The following is a 19,021-nucleotide window of genomic DNA, read 5'->3' as shown; positions in this document are numbered from 1 at the left end:
AACAAGTTTGCTACAGAGATAAAAATGTCCCTTTCCCTTTTTCTGTCTCTCTCCAAAGAAAGTGGACTTTTTCCTATTCATTGTGTATAGAAACCCGGCCTTTCAGACCACCCCCCCCCCCCTCAAATTAACAGCACAAACTCAGACAACACTGAGTCTTTCACATCCTTTCCACACTTTCCCTCCCTTTTTTTCTCTCAGGTCCATTTTCCGAAACTGAAATTACATTACACTGCCATTCTCCTTTCACGGGGAAAGGTCATAATTTTTCGTTGCTGCCGCCACCCACTTGTCTGTTGTGTAAGTGTAAGTTTTACAAAGAAGGAGCCTGAAAAATCATTGCCAGGGAGGCCACCCGCTGAGGCTCCACAAGCCTGTGTTTTATACGTATTGTACCTCCTCGCTCTGGCTAGCGTTGGAGTGTCTCAGAGGGATGCAGATGAAGGTGGGGATTTGAAAGAGGACTAACTTGATGCTGTGTTTGCTTTCACACTGACATAGTCTGGCCTGAGAAATGGCTCTATAAAAGCTAGTAAAAGTGTGTCCCTAGTGATTTCTAAAAAGTCAGCGGGGAAGGGGCAGAGGGGGGAGGGGGTCCTTATAAAGCAGCGCTGTCACGGTATGTAGAGTTGTGGCTCTGCTCTCTGCTGTTTAACAGTGCTGGAGTTAGCAGTATTTTTTTATACAGACTGCTGTATTCAGAGTCAGGTCTGTAAACATGTTGCACCAACACGGTCACTTCCGTTAGAGCAGCTAGTGTGCTGTGATCAGTGTGGGAATATCATTTGATGTTGCATTCATCTGAATTAACACAGCTGATTACCAAACAAAAAAGTGGCAATTGTTGATCATTAAGTGTTTTTTCCAATTATAACTGAACATTTTGACACACTGACCTATGGAAGCTCACGTCTGCAGGAATGCTCTGGCAACTCTGTTACCTCGATATACACCACGCATTTGCTTTGCTAATTACATAATTGCTGTAGGGAGTATGTTCAGTGGTAGGTTTTTTTTCCAGGTTGTTGGATTTTTCCTCCACAGAGGGAGGTAGTTGAGATGTTTTCAATTTCCTCTGTTGAATGGGGGAGATAGATGTCTGTGCACTTGCCTAAAATCTGAGATTTAAACATAGCCTACTCGGGGCATGCTAGATTCTACAACTCACAAGTGTGTAAGCCAATAGCTGTCTAATACCCACATGTCGACACATCTTGAAAAGGAAACAGTCTTTGATACAACACCTGCAAAAAAAACCTTTAGCACAGCGTGGACCTGTCAGAACGAAAGTTCGCGTTAGCATAGTGAACGTTTTGACAGCAAACACGGTAGGATGTGCAGTTTTGGGATGTAAACCATGGCCTGGAGCGTCCTCCCACTCCCAAAAAATCTCACTAGATATTATTGCATGTTTCACAACCACTGACGCTGCCAGCCACTGCCAATTAGAAGCTAACAAGCTAACTAACTGCAAACAAATTACAGATGCTAACTGCACTTAACATTCTGATACGACAGCTAGTCGCCAATTTTGTAAAAAATAGACTAAATGCTGAAAGTTGTGCATCTCCGTGTCGCCCCCTTGATGCGCACTGCTCTGCTCGGTCAACCCATCAGCGCTGGTGGGCATTAGTAGATTTCTGATATACAACTGTATGTATTATGATCCATGTTCTGATATCTGGGGACTTAACTTGAAATCTAAGGTTTATCACGAGCACAAATGCTATTGACCCTTGTGAGTGATGTAATTGCTGGTAGTGACCGTGTTGATGTAAATGCCATTACACTCTTAAAAGCACTTCAATTATGTCTCCAGTTAACAACACCCTATCCTTCACATAATTGTCTCCAGAAGCCAGCATGTCCTGTTGTAACAGACACAGCCCAGCAAAGGAAACAAATGACCAACATAACCACTATTTATAGTAAAGCTAACCATGGTTTAACCCTGGGTTACACAAGGAGGTGGGTTGTTTGGATTCTAGGCAGTGCTACCATGGCAATATTGAAGTAGGAGAAAACACACTGGGTATCCTTTACTTCTGCATTTTAAACAAGGAAATCATATTATTTGAAACAAATGTGGAGCATCGTGTTGATAATGAAGTAGAATTGTGTGTTACTCTGTTTCAGTTCACACTGACGTTAGTCAATTACACACGATATTGTGCTTGGGATTTGTGTCCCAAAGTCGACCCAAAGGCTCCAATCTTCCTGCACTTGTGGTCAGCGTGTCTCTCTTCCCTGTAGCGTTTTTCCGGACATGTGTTGCTAGATTGAGACCAAAAGAGGATGGAGACGAGGAGGAGGAAAGGGAAAAGACAGACAAGTAATTCATTCAGGAGCTCGTGAAAGAGAGGAAGACTCGGTTTCCTCGAGCATTATAAATACAAGCACAGTCAGTCATCAAATTACAGCCATCTGCATTGGCCTGAGACCAGGATTCTGCTTGACGCACAATAAAGTAGTTGTGAGGAGGGGTGTGGTAGCTAAAGGGCATCAGAGAATGTCCTCTTTGGTGGTTAAACCTCCACACAGAGACTGACACCAAAGTGTCGCAGCAGCTTCACAGCTCCAGCTTACACTCTTCGGGAGCAGGGATGATCCTTTACAGATAATGATGCCTTGTCAGCGGAATCACCTCGGCTAGATCCCATCTACACCCAGCCCCTGAAAGATGGACAATATCGCTGAGTGTTATGTTGCAGGAGAGACAACAGTGTGATGCACATTCTCAAAAGCCCGTCATGATAATGTTTTCCCTTCATCCTGTAGGTATGAGTAACTTCTTTGCATAGGGGTGAAGGCAGAAAAATGTTTAAGCAAGAACGCAGAGACAAAGGAAGTGCATTTGTACAGATATTTTAAATGTGCTTTCCCCACATGAAGAAGCCTGTTCTATATAGAGCTCTATACAGCTTAGCTGGGGAACTAATGAATTCCAGGTCCAGGTACACTGCAGAGAGTAAAGCTGTTGTGTGTATCATTAGAAAACGTGCTCCTCTTTCCAACAACAGCAGCGAGCTGAATTTGAAGCAGAAAATCGCTAGGCATCGCTCTCTCCTTCAGCTTTTTATCCCCATGCTCAGTGAACAATCCAACAAAAGCTCGGGTTTAAGAACCATGGAGCTCATTGCGATTTTCTTTGTTAATGCAATTGCCTGTAAGAAAAGATTCTGTTCCCCCATTTTTCAGTTTCAGCCTGAAGGCTCCTGTGCAATTAGCACTAGTCTTTCATTTGGAATACTTTAGCCTTACTCGAAAATCTCTCTGAACAGTACCATAATAGCCTGGAGCACAGTCAGTCGCAGCTGACGACAATAGCCTCCGAAAGGTGACATTTTGAAAATGAATGATGTGCGACTGTGATAATTCCATTTGATTCAGTAATACAAATGATATTTGCATGTTCGTCTCAATTCTCGTTTTGAATTACCAGGAAACATCTCATGGCTGTAGTTTTAACAGTGTTTTCCAAAGTTTTTAAGTTCATTTGTTGGACGCTATATGGTTTGCAAAATGCAAAATGTGATAATGTCAAAAACAATTTCCCGTGATATTTATTTCTAAGAGCCACTACCGTGGTGTATCTTTGGCACAGGAGACCGGTGCTGTGCAGCAGTGTAATCAAATGTCTCCGTGTATCTGGCCGGGCGCTGAGACCATTCATCACTGTCTTTGTTCATGACAGAGCAGCCTTGGAAGCAAAAGCAAATGCCTCTTAGTGAAATCGCGAAAGCATGGGCCCCATGATAAAAGCTTCGCTTTCGTCCTCGCTGACATCAAAATGATTGTCTTTGTTCACGTTTCCAGTGTTTGTTGCAGATCTGTAGGGGTTAATTTACAAGAAGAGAACCCAAAGAACAAATGTACCCTTCGGTGTTTTGAGGTCGGCAGCGTGGCATTAATGTAGATGCAACACAGACACGAGCTGCCCTTTGAAGGCACACACATGAACAGAGTCTTGAGGAAATACCTTTTCCATTTATAGCTATGAATGTGAATGTTTGGTGCCTTATTTTCTCTGACTCAGTCATGTCTGAGAAGTTATTCTGGGAGATTTTTTGCTGCATGGCATTAAGCCCACCGCCCTCCTAGGCTACTGGATGCTGCTGTTGATTTTGAGGGAGTATTTTGGTCCACATGATCTCATAAGAATGTTGTAACTTTGACACAGCAATGTCTGTGCTTTACTATTCCATAGCGTTAGCATTTTGTGATCCGAAGACTGCCTTCTTCGCTGTGTTCCAATGAGTTTCTGTGTCTTGTCCCTTGTGAGGGCGAGTGGGTGGCTAATGGAAAGCTCCTTTTCTATATCTCTTGGCTAGGGCCATGGAAAACCAATGCTGATGAAATGGGGTCTTGGAGGTGGTCCAGTTTAATTACAGAGCATGTGCACTGGGAAATAATTGACTTCCTTCGTGGTTTACATTTTGTCAAGGGCCTCGGAGAGCACAGTCCGAGGCAGGTGGCTTAATTAGCATATCATTGGAAACGAGACAGCTCAAGCCTGGGAAATCCTGCACCCCAAGTCTCTATATGCCCGGAAAACCTCTGCAGGGGTAATGACTGATGTCTCAGTGAGTGAATCCCTTTGAGGCCAGAGGAGCTCCTCTTCATCCAGGAGCAGCTGGAGGACACCTGATAAAATAGAAATCAGTCCTGAGCAAGTTGCACTGTAACATGACACTCAGGAAAATACTCATATACAGCAATTAGTTTCTCCAAACTTCCACATTAGAATTCACAGAGTTGCCATCCATGACGGATGGCAACATGATGGGTATTTATCGTCTTATGCATGTTATCTTTATGTTATCCCAATGTAGTGATACATGTTGCCACAGTGTCGAGAATACAAATTGTGAAATAGACTATTTTATTTTGAAATGGCAAATGGACAAAAGTGTCATTATTGTCTCTATTAAAAAGTGCACAGTCAAAGAGAATATGTGTGTGGGGTGACAAACAGATAAAATCACGACATTGTTGCAGATATGTAGCACTTTTGACTTCTAACCCGACAAGATGCCTCTTTCTTGTCTTTATATTCTATTTTCACTCTTTGCAGAATCCTACTTTGGGGACAGCCACTGCAGTTTACAAGCCTTCCAAGATGTCTCCACCTTCCACCTGTCACTACAGATCAAGACGAGTCGGCGAAGTGGGCTGCTGTTTCTGGCTGCAGGAATGGAGGATTACCTGTTTCTTGAGCTCCAAAACGGGAAAGTACAGGTGAATACTTATCAAAACTTGAGATTGTATGAGCATGGTTGCATCACTTTGTAAAGGACTTCAATGAAATAGAAGCTAAAATATAACACACATTACAACAAATTGACATTCATTGCCAAATTGCCAACAAGGTGCCATTCTGAAAACAAACGTGATATTTTACATCTATAATTACTTGTTTGGCAGCAGTGAAAAGCAGCAGAATTAGCATCAGGTGTGCTATCACAGAGATTTATATTGATTTTCCCCAGAAAGCACAGTAGCTCTGCAATTTCATGAGGTGAAATCTCAGGGTATGTGTAATAAAAGGAAATATTATGTTTCGTAGTTTTCTTCATTGTGTTACTCAGAGTGATATGAGATGCACTGAGCAGATAGTCTTATAAGAATTGAATAGCCTTATCTGTCTTGCATGTGTAAGAATTATGTCATTTAACTTTATTTAAGCAAGACGCAGATCTCTGATGTTATCAGTGAATCTTCTTACAGATAGTACATTTTTTAAATGTAGCTTAGTCAACACTGTGAGCATATCTGAGGAATTGGGGGGCATTGTAGATACACTGCCTTCATCATAAATGTTGACATAGCAATAAAATAAAGCTTAAATTCAAGTGTTTTGATGAGGACATTTGGGTTGCTATTTGTGCATTCAAAGGGAGTTTCTCAAAGAATAAATGACAGGACTGAACAAACTTGTAGTGTACCTCCATTTTAGGGAAGGCATACATGTGCTGCCAATTACGTACCGCAATTTGCATGCACAAAACCTGAAATCTATTGTACGGTAAGTTTAATATAATACATTCAATGTTGTTGTTTTTCCTCAGGCACGGATGAACATGGGGGCTGGTGAGGTGACACTGTCCTCATCCCAAGGAGTGCAGCTGAACAACCTTCTGGACCACAAAATCTCCCTCACACTGCTCGATGGTAAACTCACCATGACAATTGATGAGCTCTTCCCAACATATATTCCTGTAGATGACGACGGTGAACAGCTCAATATCGACATGGGCATTTGGCTTGGAGGAACCGGAGACCTGGATGCTCCCTACCTCAGCAATGCCATTCCTCCTTTCCGCGGTTGCATGACTCAAGTCAAATTTGAGTCCCACCAGTTCGATATTCTCAGCACGGCGTTTAAACAATGCCATGACACAAAGGAATCTTGCAGCAGTGAGTTTGAGGCTGGTGATGGGGAGGCAACTAGTTTCAGTACCCCTGATTCCTTTGTGTCCTTTCCTACCTGGAGTGGGGCTAGTGGTACTCCAAGGGTCTTAGAAATCCTAATGAAAACCACCATTGAGGATGCGTTACTCGTTTTCCACCCTGGCCGAGAGTCAGACTTTATTGCTGTTGGTGTTGTGAAAGGCTATCTCAAAGGCATGCTGGACCTTGGCAGTGGCTTGGAGGTACTGGAGAATACGCAGGTGCAGCTGGATGATGATCAGTGGCATAGAATTAAGGTTCAAGTCAGTCAGGACTCTTTTGTCCTGAATGTAGATAGCCAGTCTTCCTCCCTTCCTCTTGACTCATCACAAAAATTGGAATTGGTTGGAAACTTGTATCTAGGAGGCATACAGGGGAAAATGAAGGACGTCTTTCGTGAGAGCGGGTCCTTAAGTCGTGCAGAAGAGGAAATGACAGCAGAATCCTTCATTGGTTGTTTGGGAGAAATCAAAGTAAATCAGAAAGATCGAAGCCTGCAGGATGCTTTGGTGACCAAAGATGTTCATGTTAAATGTGAAGGGGAGGAATATGACTACTCAAGTTACTATGACACAGACGCAACTACAACTTCTCCACCTGTTCGCATCCGATATGTTGATATGGACATCAACGACCAGCATTGCTACCCAACAGATGACACGCCAGAGATATTCAAAAATGTCACAAAACTTCTTGATGTCACCCCATTGCTTGTGCCCGAAGGTGGGGAAGCTTTACTTTTTATCAACAACCTAAGTCCTACATTTGACCTCAGTGGTGCAGGAATGCGTCAATCTCAGATAATCTTTACTATCCAGAATGATCCCTGGTATGGCTTGGTTGACATTAACACGAATACAAGACGCACACAAAAGTTCACTCTTCTCGATGTCATCAATAAGAAAATTAAATATCTGCATGATGGAAATGAAAGGCATGCAGATCAAGTCCAGCTGCAGGTGGTTGCTGAAAGTAACAGCTACCTTCCAGAATGTTTAAAGACTCCTCAGAAGTATGTCCTCCAAATTGAAATTCTCCCCGTCAATGATATACCACAACTTGGTGGAGGAGAAATCGCCATCACAGAAAACGGCAGAACTCGTTTCAGTCCCGGCCTTATTAAAATCACAGATTCTGACACCCGCTGTGATGAATTATTAGTAACTGTGACCCCAGAGCCTTCCATGGAAGTTGGTTACTTGGAAAACGGTCAGCAGCCAGGAAGGAGCATTTCAGAGTTCACTTGCAGGGAATTAAAAGATGGAAATATCTATTTCATACACAGAGGCGGTAGAGCTACTGGAATTACCTTGGAGGTGTCTGATGGACAGTCAGTAAGCCATTCAACTACTTTTACGTTATCTGTGACACAGCCACATATGACTATTGTCACCAACACTGGCCTTCTCTTGTCTCAAGGAAGCAACGCCTCCATTGGCGTTCAAAATCTGGCTGTCATCGCTCATCCTCGTAATGGAGATATTATGTATAACATTACACAACCTTTAATATTTGGAGAACTACAGATCAGGACAAGTGATGGAATGTACAGGCAGGTTACAACTTTCCATCAATTTGATCTGGATCAAGACCGCCTTAGATATGTCAGCACAGACTCGACTGACCAGGAAGATATTGTAACTGAGCGGATTCAATTCAACGTCCACCTGGGGCAGTTCTCCATCTGGAACCACACATTCTTGGTCAAGATTGTCCCTGCACAAGTGAAAGTTTCTACCTTGGTTCCACTCGAGATGGAGTCAGGTGAAGAGCAAACAATCGGACTCACAGAGCTTCAAGCAGAAGTAAGAGGGAAAAACCCAGATCCACAAACTGTAAAATACATCCTTGTCAAGCCTCCAACACTCGGTAGTCTCCGGTTGTCAGACAGAGAGTTGAATGAGGGGGACATCTTCACACAGAAGGACATTTTGGACAGTACTATTAGCTACAGTGTGCGTGTGCAAAGAACTGTGGATAGTACAGACCAGTTCCAGTTCAGAGTCCTTGCTGATGATCAGTACTCCCCTCTATACACCTTTCCAATTACCATCCTCGCCAATGCAGATGCTCCTGTTTTGACTAATGAGAAGCTGGTTGTCATGCAGGGTGGTGAGAATACTCTGAACAAAAACTATCTTTGGATACATTCTCCGGGTTCTACAGATTTTATGTACCGCGTCACACAGGGGCCAAAGTATGGGCGACTGATTAGGGACTCCCCATCCGGGCAAACTAGATTTGAGGGGGCGATAAGAGTATTCAGCAACGAAGACCTCCAGTTTGAAAGGCTTATTTACAAGCATGATGGCTCTAAGACAAGCAGTGATGAGTTCCGTTTTTCAGCATTTGATCAAGGAGCGGAAAATGACAATGAGGAAGCAGCATCTGGAGTTTTCAGAATATCCATCCAATTCAAGAATGAGCATGCTCCTGAGAGGGTTGTGGACAAAGTTTTCAACATAGTCCGCCACGGTCAGCGTTTGCTAACAACTGATGTCATTCAGTTTAAAGATGACGACTCAGGTTTCAATGACACCCAAATTGTCTACGCTCGTGAGGGAATACTCTCAGGCAACATTGTCTCAACATCTAATCCCTCACAGCCCCTGTTCCGTTTCACACAAGCCGACCTGCGAGATAAGAACATCCTCTTCATTCACCACGGAGCAGACCGGGAGCGATTCTCCCTGCAGGTGTCAGATGGCTTCCACAAGACCACCGCGCTGCTTGAGATCCAGGCAGGTGAGCCCTACCTCCGAGTAGTAAACAACACAATCATTGTCATCGACCATGGAAGCACCAAGACCCTTAACTCTATCCTGTTGAGCGCTGACTCTAACATGGACATCAGAGACGACAGTGAGATCAAGTTCCAGGTCACATCGCCACCCAACAACGGCAGGATTATTGTGAGTGGGATTGAGGCTGCAGAGTTCACCCAGGAGGACCTGAAAAAAGGCGTTGTCTCTTATGAGCATAGTTATGAAAGCCTTAGATCCAAGGACTCCTTCAGCTTCACCGTCCAAGCAAGAGGACATTCTGAAGAAGGCACATTCAGGATTAAAATATTCAAGCAAGGTTACCTCTCTGAGCCTGAGGTGATAACCAATGAGGTCATCATCTCCTATGAGGGAGAGCACACCGTAATCAACCAGGATAATCTCAAGGTAATGTTAACTGACTCATTACAGCATGTTGAGCAATAGTGATTTGTTTACACTAACTGGAAGATTTACATACGTGCATGAGAGCTACAGATCACAAATATACTATTAATTTGCTTGGCTGACATTTCATCTACAAAGCACACAGATTATGTGACAGATCTGTCTTTGTCTTTTTTAAGTTTATTTTCTGTTTGTGAAATAGATCTTTCACATGAGTCATTCAAGCACACTGCCCTGTTTTGTAACCCTGTCTCTAATCTACATCATAACCACATGAAAGCAGGGCTAAATATGACTGTGCAGTTGCTGCTTTTCATCTAGTTTATGTACTAAATTACAGTCTATTAAGTGTAGAAAACAGAACACTAAGTATCCCCTGAGGAGCTTCCTGAAGCCCAATGTAATTTATAAGATGAGCCTGCCCGCACTTCATCTTGAATGCAATTAATGAGGTTTAAATTGGCGGCCCATTCATAAGACATTCTCCATATATATCTTGAATTCTTTCTTTTAAACTTTGATTTCACCAAAGTACACACAATCTGGGGAAGAATCTAGACACCTACTCCTGAAATATATATTGAACAAAGCCTGCTAAACACTCCCCTGCTTCAGGCTCCAGAGAGTCTACTCAGTGGGATGACGATAAATCTGCCTGCGTGTAAATCTCCAGCATGACTTTAAATGTTACCAAATGTCAAAAAATGTATTATTTTAAAGTTCCATACAGTCACAGTGTTCTAGTTCGATACTATATGCTCTACTTTCACCATCAGGTATTAACTGCACTAAAGCTGAGAGTATATTGATAAATAATATACAACAAATTAATGAAGTGCACTAATATTAACTTAAAATACTGTTCCTGTACCAAAAGGAAGTAATAAAAGCTATCCAACTCCAGATGTCTATTTGAATGTCTACGTCCAAATGAAAACTTTTCTTTTATCATAGTTGATGTGTGATACTTGGTGTAGTCGTCCTTCTGGCATTTTTGTCAGCTGTGAGTAGTTCCTCTATTTCCATGATGCATTGTGTTGGGGTACAGCTTAATCTCTGCACTTCACACAAATCACTTTTAGATGGTCATTATACAAAAAAAAGACATGCAATATTTAGAGATTAGATCATAAATTAACAGTACAAACTTTTGCTTTTTAGGTGGATCAAGCTGATATTCTTCCGACAGAAATGGTGTTTACCATTAAAAAGCTTCCTCGTCTCGGCCACGTGGTCAAACTCACAAACAGCTCGGACAGCACAGCCTCGCCTGTCCTCGACTACATTCACTCCTTCACTCAAGAGGACATTGATCAGGGACGCATTCTCTATGTGTCTGCATCCATCCAGGTTTATTGTCATATCATTTATTCTGCTGTTGCATAGTAAATCAGATGTGGCAGCTCGTTCTTTTTCATATTCACGCTGATAGTAAAATGGGACAAAAAACTGCCTCTGATAAATCTAAGGCACAGTCTATTTGTAGTAGATCAATAACTTATTTGAACATCCATCTCCTTCAGGGCAATGACGCCTTCACAGTTGACGTCAGCAATGGTTTTACTTCAGTGGAGGACCTGTACATCTCTGTGAACATCGTGCCCCAGCTCATCCCCATCCAGACCTTCAACTTTACAGTGAAGGAAGGCCTCAGCAGGGCAATTAACGCCGAGATTGTTAACATCTCGCACCCCTTTTACACCTCAGCAAACATCGACTTTCTTGTGGAAGAGGCACCACAGCACGGGGAGATCCGTTACCTTGATGGAGACGAAGTGACTTACTTTACATGGGAAGAGGTACGTAATGATATGATGAGAGAAGCCGGGAAATTAGGACTTCAGATACATATTCCAACAAAAAATGTCACCAACGGTCTCTAAACAATTGCATCTCCCTGGCTCCTCATTCAAACAACGCTGTATTTTTCTCTTGCACCTTTGGTTCAAACTTTTGTATGATCATTTCCCTCACTAACTCTCAAAGTTTATAAATCAACAATCAAATTAAGTTTCATTGCTCGCCAATATGGTAGCATGCTATGCTATGCTATGTTATTGGCTTGATTCATCGCTATAATGAGGAAGGTCGTTGATCCAGCTCTTCTCATTTTTATGTATATTTTCGAAGCACACTATTTTTTGTGCATGCATGTATTATTTTACATAAATCTATTACATTTGTCGGGATATTTTTGACGTACCAGCATCTTCAGAAATATGATAACCTTAAATCCTTTAGAAGTGTGGTTTGCCCAGCTTGTGGGCAGAACCTTGTAAAATATAACACAGAGCTTTTTATTTACCAAATGGTTGGTTTCACCAAATTGTTAATATATGTGTACAACAAGCAATGCCTCTAGCTCCAATTTTTAGAGATTAAGTGATTTGAAATGTGGAGATTCTTGTATTTTAGTCAGTCTGGGACCAAAATCTTTCCAGAACACCCCCAAAAAACATAATAATCCACATTTCATCCTGTCTTAATAACTCCAGGGAGTACAGCATCTCCCTCTCTCAACTAGATCGCGGTGGCTGTTCAGCAGGATTACCACAGCAAGGCTTCACCATTAAACCTCCCCCCGGTTACTTCTCAGTGCCGTTTTGGATTTGTTGTGCTGTAACAGACAGAAAGGGGAGAGAGACATGTGAAGCTGCTGCAGCACAGCTATCTGGTCGCTCTCCGTGTGGTTTGGAGGCCCCAGCTTTAGGAAAATATAAAAAATGCATTAGTGTAGTGACCATTGAAAAAAACCTCAAGCATTCTGAATGGACCACATGGCGCTAGTTGGACACATGTCGTATAGCTCCTGCATCTATCCCCGGTCTCCCTCTCCTCCTCTCTACTCCTCTCTACTTTGTGAAGCATGGTGGAAAAACTGACGATGCCTTTGGACCGCCTGGAGCCAAAATAAACTGGCCCGGTATAGTCCTATAATAATATATGAGTGCACACTAGCGTCCCGCGCTTTGCTACTGCCAGACTCACTCACAGTGTCTCTCAAAGAACCCAATGTGCAACTCAAATGGGTCTACTGCGTAGCAACGGTTACATTGGCAGCGGAGGGGCAAGAATGAACATAGATATCAAAAGCCACTACGGAACTGTCACAGAGACTGTTTGCTGTGTTTTTCTGTTTTCTTTTAATGTTAGACTCAGAGAACACAGTCCGTTCTCACAAATGAGTACCACATTGAAGAATAAACGTCCAATCCTCAGTCAGTGGAGCATTTAAACCAGACCCTAATTGTTTCTAAATTAAAGTTGTGTGTGTGCACTTTTTTGTGTTGACGGGTTTTTTTCCCCGAGGTTTAATGATGTTTAATGACTAACTAGTGTGTGTTGTAATTTTGCGATAAAGTCAGTAGCTTGGGTCGTTCACTGAGGTAATGTAAGTGTACAGTAACATCGTGGCTGTTCAGTGAGAAAAACTGAGAGTGTTCGAGAGTGTCTACATGAACTCAAACCACATGGATGTTCGTCACTCTACTCATTGTATGTGCCATGTGTTCCAGATGTGTCACATTACCATAGAATCTGTGTCAGAAAATGTTTTTTTCTATCCCACAGCGCTCACTGTCATTTACTCCAGCTTTGAACAACCAAGTCACGAACACATTCAGTAACATATGCAATGTTGAGTGGGATCCAACTTGTGGAAATATGGCAAAATCTGAAACACTTTGCTCCGATACACCTTCGCTTTAGTCAGGTTCAGCTCTCCATCGGGTCTCAATTAGGTCTTCCATCTGTGGAAACCTATTAAAGTCCTCACAGGCAACTTTCATTTTCGCAAAGTACAAAATGTTTTCGGTCCTCTACAGTTTATATTACTATTTTTTTTTAAATACAGTCGACACACAGAACCTTTTACATCAATCAAAACTGGAAAAAATATATATTGACACCGTGCATCAGCCTCTAAGTAAATCTGAAGGCCACATGTCTAACAGCCACCCACTGTTTATTGTCCCAGCAAGCAGACTGATTGTCTCGCTGACTTTCCCCGATCAGTAATGATGATGGGGGTTGTTAGAAGGATGCCCGTCATATGGGATCCATTTGGCACTTCCTGCTCTCTGAAGCGGGTCCCTCAAATTCACAGCAGCTTACTGGCTTTTGTCAAGACAAAGTTCCAACTGTCCTCTTTGCAGAGATGTATCCGGCATCTCTGTACATTTGTCAGATTAAAATGTTACATGTTATGCAGATTATTTGATCCGGATAGGACTACAGGATTGAGAAACAACAACTCTGGGTGCTGGGATTTCTCTTCTGTGTGCAGAAAGTGAACAGCGTTGACTCGGCTCGGCCGCAGGTGCTGTTTTCCGTCTAGCTCACTTGACACAGGATGACTAATTCTTTTGTGCATCTGGTTCCCCTCAAGGTTTTGTCCCACATGGGAGATTATCCTTGTTCATGTGCTGCTGCCAGACTTTAAGACCTGATTATAGCCTTTATCTCAAAACTTTGAAAACATATATTATCTGTTTAGGGCAACAAAGGACATTGTGTTTACTGTACAGAAATACAGGTATGTTAGAACATAAACGGTACTATGTTTTCTCATCTCCGAAAAACAAAGAGAGGAATTGTTTGACAATTTGGGATCTGCCTGTTAAATACTTGGCGATAGTCAGGAGACAGTTAGCTTAGCTTAGCACAAAGACTATAAGCAGGCTGAAACAGCTCGCCTGTCTCTGTCCAAAGGGAAGGCGTATAAATAGCATTGCATTATAGTCATTTCCTCCCACCATCATAATTAGTCTTTCTCACTTTCCATACTACGTCACTTGCTCTTAGCGCATGCATTTATATTGCAGAGGTTGCAGACTACATGACGTAAAATGACAAGAATGGCGTTGTCATTGCATGCTAACTGACAGATTGTCGTGTCATTCATAGACCATTTGGTGAGAGCGGGCCGGTCCGAAAAGAAATCCACCTACCAGCACCCCTGAAGTTCAAAGACACATCATATCCTGTTTGTTTAATCCCTATGAAAAACTGGGCAAGAAAAGACTAACCTTCATGCTAAGCTAGGCTAATTGTCTCTTGGCTAACTCTCGGCAAGAAAATGACAAACCGTATTTACGTACCGTCTCACATTATCCGCGAATTGGGTATTCCTGTTTTTGTTATTGTAAATGAAATGGATGTTTCTCACAGTTGGAATAACCTAAAAGATAAAGATCAAGCCAGTTAACAATTTGAGTAAATCAACTTTTGCTTTAAAGAATAATCCATATGTATTGTATATGGAGATAATAAGGGATAGAAAGTGAATCTTCTGCTTTCTGTAAAGTTAGTGGACTAACAAGAGACAGGTTTATAAAATATTCAGGGTTTTAGTCCCAACGGCATATTATTGTTCGATTCTCCCTGTCTAGTAAACGCCAATGTCTCAAACTCCACTTTGTAACGCAGTTTTTCTGTTTAAAATGTTAATCAAATTTGTAGTCTCCAAACCTCAGCTGAAATAATAAGATCCCCCAGAGCCACAAAATACATTAAACATTATGTTTTCACAGGCTGAGTAGCACACCAGACAATTCGTAAAATTACTAGTATGATTAAAATGATTTGAGTTCCCTGTGTCAGGGGACGGACAGCTATCTGAGAAGATATTATGCACCAAAATATTTGAATCAAATTGAGAATTCTAAGAATTTCAGATGGAATTTGGGTTTCTTCAGGTAAACCAGGATATGATGGCTTTATGGTTTCTCTAAAGCAGTGTTGATTTGGAGAAACTGTAAAATGTTATACCAACTGTTAGGCCCACCCAGCCTCTGCCTATTTCCTACCATTCAGGTCTGATTCAGAATGGAGTGACAACTGGATCTTTTTTTTGTATCTTCCCCAGCTGAAACTTGGACACGTCTACTACATGCATGACAGCACCGAGAGCAAGGTGGACAGTTTTACACTCTCTGCGTCGGCTTATGAGATTGAGCGCCGGAGCCTCCCCGTCACCATCTCGGTGACTGTCACACCAGTCAACGATGAGCCGCCAAAACTGACACGTAACACAGGACTGGAGGTAATGTTTTGCTTTTTGAAAGTGCATTTTGCTGTTACTTTGGGCTGTCCTCCAACATACTCCACGGTAAACGTTGCTGCTGTCGGAAAATCTTATGAAAAGTAAACTTTCAGTTTGTTGGATGCTCTTTATTTTCCTTCAGTACATTTTAACTGATGAGAATTCAAGCTGGCCACAAGCGTCACTTTGTGTAGGGGAAGCAAAGACCAAACTTTTTACTGCGACCTTTCAAAACAAGGGACTACTTTATACTAAGAAGAAGAAACTGTGGAAAATATCTTGCTCCCTTAGAGGTTTATGTCAGTTCAAGTTTATTTCACGTTACCTTTTGCTTTTATTAGCTTATATTTTGCCTTTTTAATTTATCTTTTTCTTTTTCTCCTGAAATATTCCGGAAAGAAGAACTAGTCCAACTTGTGCATGTGATTGACAGGCTGCAGGTGTTACCACCTGTTCCAGATTTTGCATGATTGGTCCGATGCCCAACCCACACAAAGCTTGAGAAAATGGCAGATAAATAGCTTCATCATGGTAATGAGAATCTGTCTTGTTGAAAAGAGGATGATTATTTAAAAAATACTGCCTCATAGTGCTTTAAGCTTTTTAACGCTTTGCGCTTCATCGTTATTTACATTGATTCTCTGACAAAATGTATGAATTTACTGTTCTTCTGCCAATTTAGAAATCCCAAGATATGCAAACAATCAAAAAGCCTTTTGTTTGAAGGAGCTCTTTCCATTTAAGGGTCAAACTGATCTAAAATCTGAATGAACTCTGAACTCTGACTGAACTTTCTCACATCTATAGCTTGAACTGCGGTTACAGCCCGCTGTCATGAATCCTGTATGAGTTAAATTCACTTCACTAAATGCAGTGAATTTTACTGAGACGCTGAAGGCTACTGACCTCACCGACGATGACGCACGCTGCAGCAGTGGCCTCCGCAGCGTCTTGTGTTTTTTATAAACAGCCATGAAGTAGAAGTGAATTAGCATATTCTTAGCTTGACTGCTCCAAAATATTGCAAATGAATCATGTACGCCACATAAGTACAAGAAGACCGTGATTCACTGAAAGCACTCAGTGCTGTCTTGTACAGCATCTGTATGCATTTTAATGCAGTCTCTGCTGATATCCAGTTTGCACTGGAACGGAGGGAACTTAGTATTGTTATCAAACTAAAGTATCCATGCACCTCAAATATTCAAAACTCTTTCAACTTTCATAAAAATAACGATGTTTTAAAATGAAATATGTCTCATTTGGAAACCTACATCAGTCTGTATTTGGCTTTAATTAATATCTTCTGATTTATTGTTGTCTTTTCACACAATATAACTTTGTAGCACTCTAACTGAGGAGTTTTATTTATCACAACGGGACTTCCCAATCTGACTTGCATTATTGCCCATCCCTAATTACCATAGTCATGTAAAACACACCTGTTTATGTTAACTCAGCTTTGAAAGGGACATTTCATTCTCATTGTCAGGTGTTTCTGGTTTCTTATTGAGCATGTTTAAATGCTTTAATATTCAAAAAACACCTATACACCTAATATACCTGTATTCACCACCGGTCTGAAACGCTTTGTTTTAGCGCCTGTCTCTTTAAGCCCACCTCCCAAAAAAACCCAGTCTCCTCTGATTGGCTTGCGAGAAAAAGATGGTGCACCTTTGATTTAGAAGTATGTTGGAATTAATAGATTGACTCCAAACTGCATATTTACTGAAATAGACAAGGTTTCATCCCTTGTGGATCTGTCAGTTTAAAAGTGGAAACCACACTTTATATCAATGGGTTGACGGCTGGTGACAGGAGTGGTTAACCATCCAACACACGCGGGGTGATGAACGTCTCAGAACAAGTCCACAATGAAAGCTCTATCAAAATGCTCACTCTAACAATCCCCCAAAGTGGAGTTACAGAGACAATAATACATCAACACATCAAGTTGATCCAAAGAGAATTCAAATGTATCGAAAATAATTTCCTTCATTGTGGATAGATCTCACTTTTCCTCTCGAACTAATAAACACTCCATCCATAGATAATTTCCCCACAACTATTGACCTTTGATGCAAATAGACAGATGTTCATTCAATCACCTTCATGTAATTCTCACATACAGTAGTTTGAGAGTGTGTTTGGGACACGCTTTCTTACTGACTCAGCCGTGAGAGATGGAAATGTTTTGAAGGATCAGTTAAGTAGATTGTGCTGTAAGAGTAGGCAGGCAGTTGGAAAGAGCCAGCAGTAATCAGCTCACAGAACTGGAAACCGACTGTGTCATTCAGCCCTCCCTGCTCTGCCTGCGGCTCCGCGTCTCCCTGGCAACCCATATTTTTGGAAAACCAAGATGGTCGACGAGACCACGGCCTTCTGGCAGAGCGAGGGCGGCATCCAATCCCTGCGCCTCCCCGGCTGCGGCTGCAGAATGTAACATAATGATATGTGGACGTCTCCCCGCACAGAGCCGGGGCTGGCCCAGCAAGCGGCACTTGGCTTGATTTAAAGCAGGAAGTGTGTCTGTGTGTGAGTGTGTCTGCAGTGACCTCTGCAGCAGATGATCAGACACGATGACGAACATGGCCATGATCGGGCTCTGTTGAAGCTCGCCGCTGATCCCAGTTGGCCCGGTCTGGAGGATGCATCTGGTCTCGATTAGGGTTTACACTCGTCTCTGTCTGTATGTCTGGTTCTACTTGACTTTACTGTATCTCAAAAAAGTTGCGCTAGTTGTGCAAAATAGCTGGCTCAGTCGATCTGTCTATGGATCTGTCTGTCTTTATATATATATACTGTATGTCCATTGATAAACTATCATCTGTCTTGTTGTTGCCTTTACTTCCCCACTCCCCAGTATAGAGTTAGAAAACACTCTGGTGTCCCCTGTACTTCCAAAATCAGCCAATATTTCGGATGCCCAGGCATCCAGCGTCAGACATCTGGCGCCCCTTCAGAGTCTCCAACATTTAAAACATGGTGGTATCCTGTTGAGTCACCAGCCAACTAAGTCATTTGCCCATGGCAGCTCCTTCATTACTGCCTCCAAAATGAAATATCAGCCATTGTGTCCAATGAAATTGAATTTGCAGCCCATCCTCCTTGGTGCTAAATGTATTGATTGTTATATAAACCATCAATTTGCAAGGCCATTTTCAGATTAGCTGGCCTAGATTGCTTGGTGCCTTACTGGAGTGTGGAGTAGGCTGATGGGGCCATCTAGTGCCGGGGATTGGGTTTTGCACTTTAAAAAAACTATTATAATCAGAACTTGTAGACAGATGCTTGAAACAAGGGTACTGTAAAATATTGAAAGATTTGTATTATTTAAGAAGGCTGTGTTTGGTTTTTC

General features: G+C 42.1%; 1 protein-coding gene across 1 annotated transcript in view; it reads left to right on the top strand.

Moving 5' to 3' along the window:
• cspg4 (chondroitin sulfate proteoglycan 4) overlaps positions 1-19,021 on the top strand; it is a 61,173-nt gene that overhangs the window by 28,712 nt on the left and 13,440 nt on the right. Inside the window, exons 2-6 of the mRNA XM_079270584.1 lie at positions 5,075-5,238; positions 6,069-9,620; positions 10,782-10,970; positions 11,144-11,419; positions 15,487-15,663. Of these exons, the coding sequence (XP_079126710.1) occupies positions 5,075-5,238; positions 6,069-9,620; positions 10,782-10,970; positions 11,144-11,419; positions 15,487-15,663 (4,358 nt within the window). The remainder of the gene's footprint in view (positions 1-5,074; positions 5,239-6,068; positions 9,621-10,781; positions 10,971-11,143; positions 11,420-15,486; positions 15,664-19,021) is intronic.

Source organism: Melanostigma gelatinosum (genome assembly GCF_949748355.1).
Source record: "Melanostigma gelatinosum genome assembly, chromosome: 1".
Classification (NCBI taxonomy): domain Eukaryota; kingdom Metazoa; phylum Chordata; class Actinopteri; order Perciformes; family Zoarcidae; genus Melanostigma; species Melanostigma gelatinosum.
The sequence above is the reverse complement of the archived record's forward strand: the minus strand, read 5'-3'. Positions and strand labels throughout refer to the sequence as shown.